Source organism: Aplysia californica, unplaced genomic scaffold, assembly GCF_000002075.1.
Source record: "Aplysia californica isolate F4 #8 unplaced genomic scaffold, AplCal3.0 scaffold01507, whole genome shotgun sequence".
NCBI lineage: Eukaryota > Metazoa > Mollusca > Gastropoda > Aplysiida > Aplysiidae > Aplysia > Aplysia californica.
In genome coordinates, this window is record NW_004798777.1 from 890 (window position 1) to 3,178 (window position 2,289).

At 40.6% G+C, this 2,289-nt stretch overlaps 1 protein-coding gene across 1 annotated transcript in view; it reads right to left on the reverse strand.

The window, feature by feature from the left end:
* Nucleotides 1-1,513: 1,513 nt before the first annotated feature.
* Nucleotides 1,514-2,289, reverse strand: part of LOC101852666 (monocarboxylate transporter 12) — a gene marked incomplete in the record, with an annotated part of 10,566 nt that continues 9,790 nt past the window's right edge. Inside the window, 2 exon segments of the mRNA XM_005112956.3 lie at nt 1,514-1,719; nt 2,062-2,142. Coding sequence (XP_005113013.3) covers nt 1,514-1,719; nt 2,062-2,142 — 287 coding nt within the window.

Genomic DNA, 2,289 nt, shown 5'->3' on the forward strand with positions numbered 1-2,289 from the left:
AAATAGACGTCATCAACAAAGGAGAGCAAAGATTTTTTTAGGAGCAGACGAAATTCACTTTTTGATGTTCTTAAAAAAAAAATAATGTAAGTGTTTTTATGCCCCCATCGACACAATTTAGATAATTTAGGAGACGAGCTTTCGACTCTGCCAAAGGTAAAACTTCTGTCAGTTTTTAAATTTGAGTCGTTTGGCTGAAAGAAAGTCCTTTGTCAGTATGACAGTATGTTGGCAGTTTTCTTAAATTCTGTTTTCCTCTTATCTTAATATCACCTCTGTAATCTGCAAAGCCCCGAAAGTCTACCAGTATTGGCGATGGCCAGTGATGATCAATAAAAGTTGACGTTTACATCTAAAACACAAACATTACAATTACATCGTCCACTGCAGAGTTGGGCAGTTTTATGCAAGTTTTAGCAGGTTTTTTTTCTCACCGGTTTTGCTGGAAGCTTAAAAATATTCTGGCGACCCTGCCGACTGACTTACTTTGTGATTATTTTAATAAATTAAATCATTTCTGCATTGTTTGTCTGCTTTTCGATTTGCTGGATGTTTGGTCTGTTTGTTTGTGCACTTAATTTTTTCGACTATACACACAAACTTAGTTATACATGATTGTTTAAACAATTTGATTTTACGATGATTTTAGGTTGTTCTTTTTTTACTACCATAAGATCTGATTGTTTTGGGAATGCTTTTCTATGATGCTATCCGATTCTTTCTTTTTGATTTGCTTTTCTACAACGCTATCTGATTATTTTGTGGTTCCCTTGTTTGTACAATAGTATGTTGTCTGATTGCCTTTTGATCTGCTTTTCTACGACGCTATCTGATTGTCATAATATAACAATAATGCTCACTCTGGGAAAAGTTGAGAAAAAAAAGAAGAAAAACACCAATCATTATCATCATCCTCATCATCAACATTTATACCTCAGAATTTATATTATGATTATTTTCATCTGTACAAGAGAGCTGTAGATAGTTGTCCTCTGCAGATCATCATCCTTATCATCATCATCATCATCATCATCATCATCATCATCATCATAGATAGATAGCATCCATTTATATGCGCTAAAACACTAACACACTGACAAGACTGTCTATGGCCGGGTACCCATTCCCACCTGGGTGAAGTGAGGAAAATTCGTGTAAAGTGCCTTTCCCAAGGACACAACGTCGGGCCCGCGGCTCGAACCCCTGAACCCGCAACCTCACGATTACGAGTCCGGTAGCCTAACCGCTAGGCCACCGACGCCACAACATTTATACATCACACATCAGAATTGATATGACTATTTTCATAAGAACAAGAGAGCTGTGGATAGTTGTCCTCTGCAGGGTAAGGACCTCTCGCCCTCACCTCCCCTGCCTCCTCCATTCTGTCTTTGAGTCTCTGTGTGTCCATTCTGTCTTCCATTCTGTCTTCCATCCTGTCGTTGAGTCTCTGTGTGTCCATTCTGTCTTCCATTCTGTCTTCCATCCTGTCTTCCATCCTGTCTTTGAGTCTCTATGTGTCCATTCTGTCTTCCATTCTGTCTTCCATCCTGTCGTTGAGTCTCTGTGTGTCCATTCTGTCTTCCATTCTGTCTTCCATCCGGTCTTTGAGTCTCTGTGCCAAGGGAAACAACAGCAGAAGAGAAGCCCCACAAAGGGCAGAAACTCCACAGAACACAAGAGCTGCTTCCCAGGTTCCGGTTGTGTCCCTTAGTCGTCCTGTGACGTCACCAGAGTGGGGTTTTTTTTGGGGGGGGTGGATGAGGAGGAGGAGGAGAAGAAGAAGAAGTAAGTTACCTTCATCATCATCTTTATCATCTTAATCATCATCATCGCCGTCATCATCATTACCACCACCGTAATCATCACCACCACAAACATGACAGCAATTAATGTTGCAGTTATTTCCCCCTCCCCATCAGGGTGCCACACCCTGTTATTAGATGATGATAATGATGATGATGATGATGATGATGATGATGATGATGATGATGATGATGATGATGTTGATGAGGACGAAATATTATTTTCATCATTCTTATTATAATCAAAGTTCCTCACCACATATGAGCGGTCCAGTCAACACAGTGACAGAAGAGATGAGGTTGACCAGACTGAAAGCCTTGCCTAGCCGTTCGTCCCCTGTGGACATGTTCAAGACGTTATTGTTTCTGATAAGGCGGCATCTTAGTTTGTCTTTTTTTTTAAACCTAAAGGCGAAAACTCTCTCTCTCTCTGTCTGTCTGTCTGTCTGTCTGTCTGTCTGTCTGTCTGTCTGTCTGTCTGTCT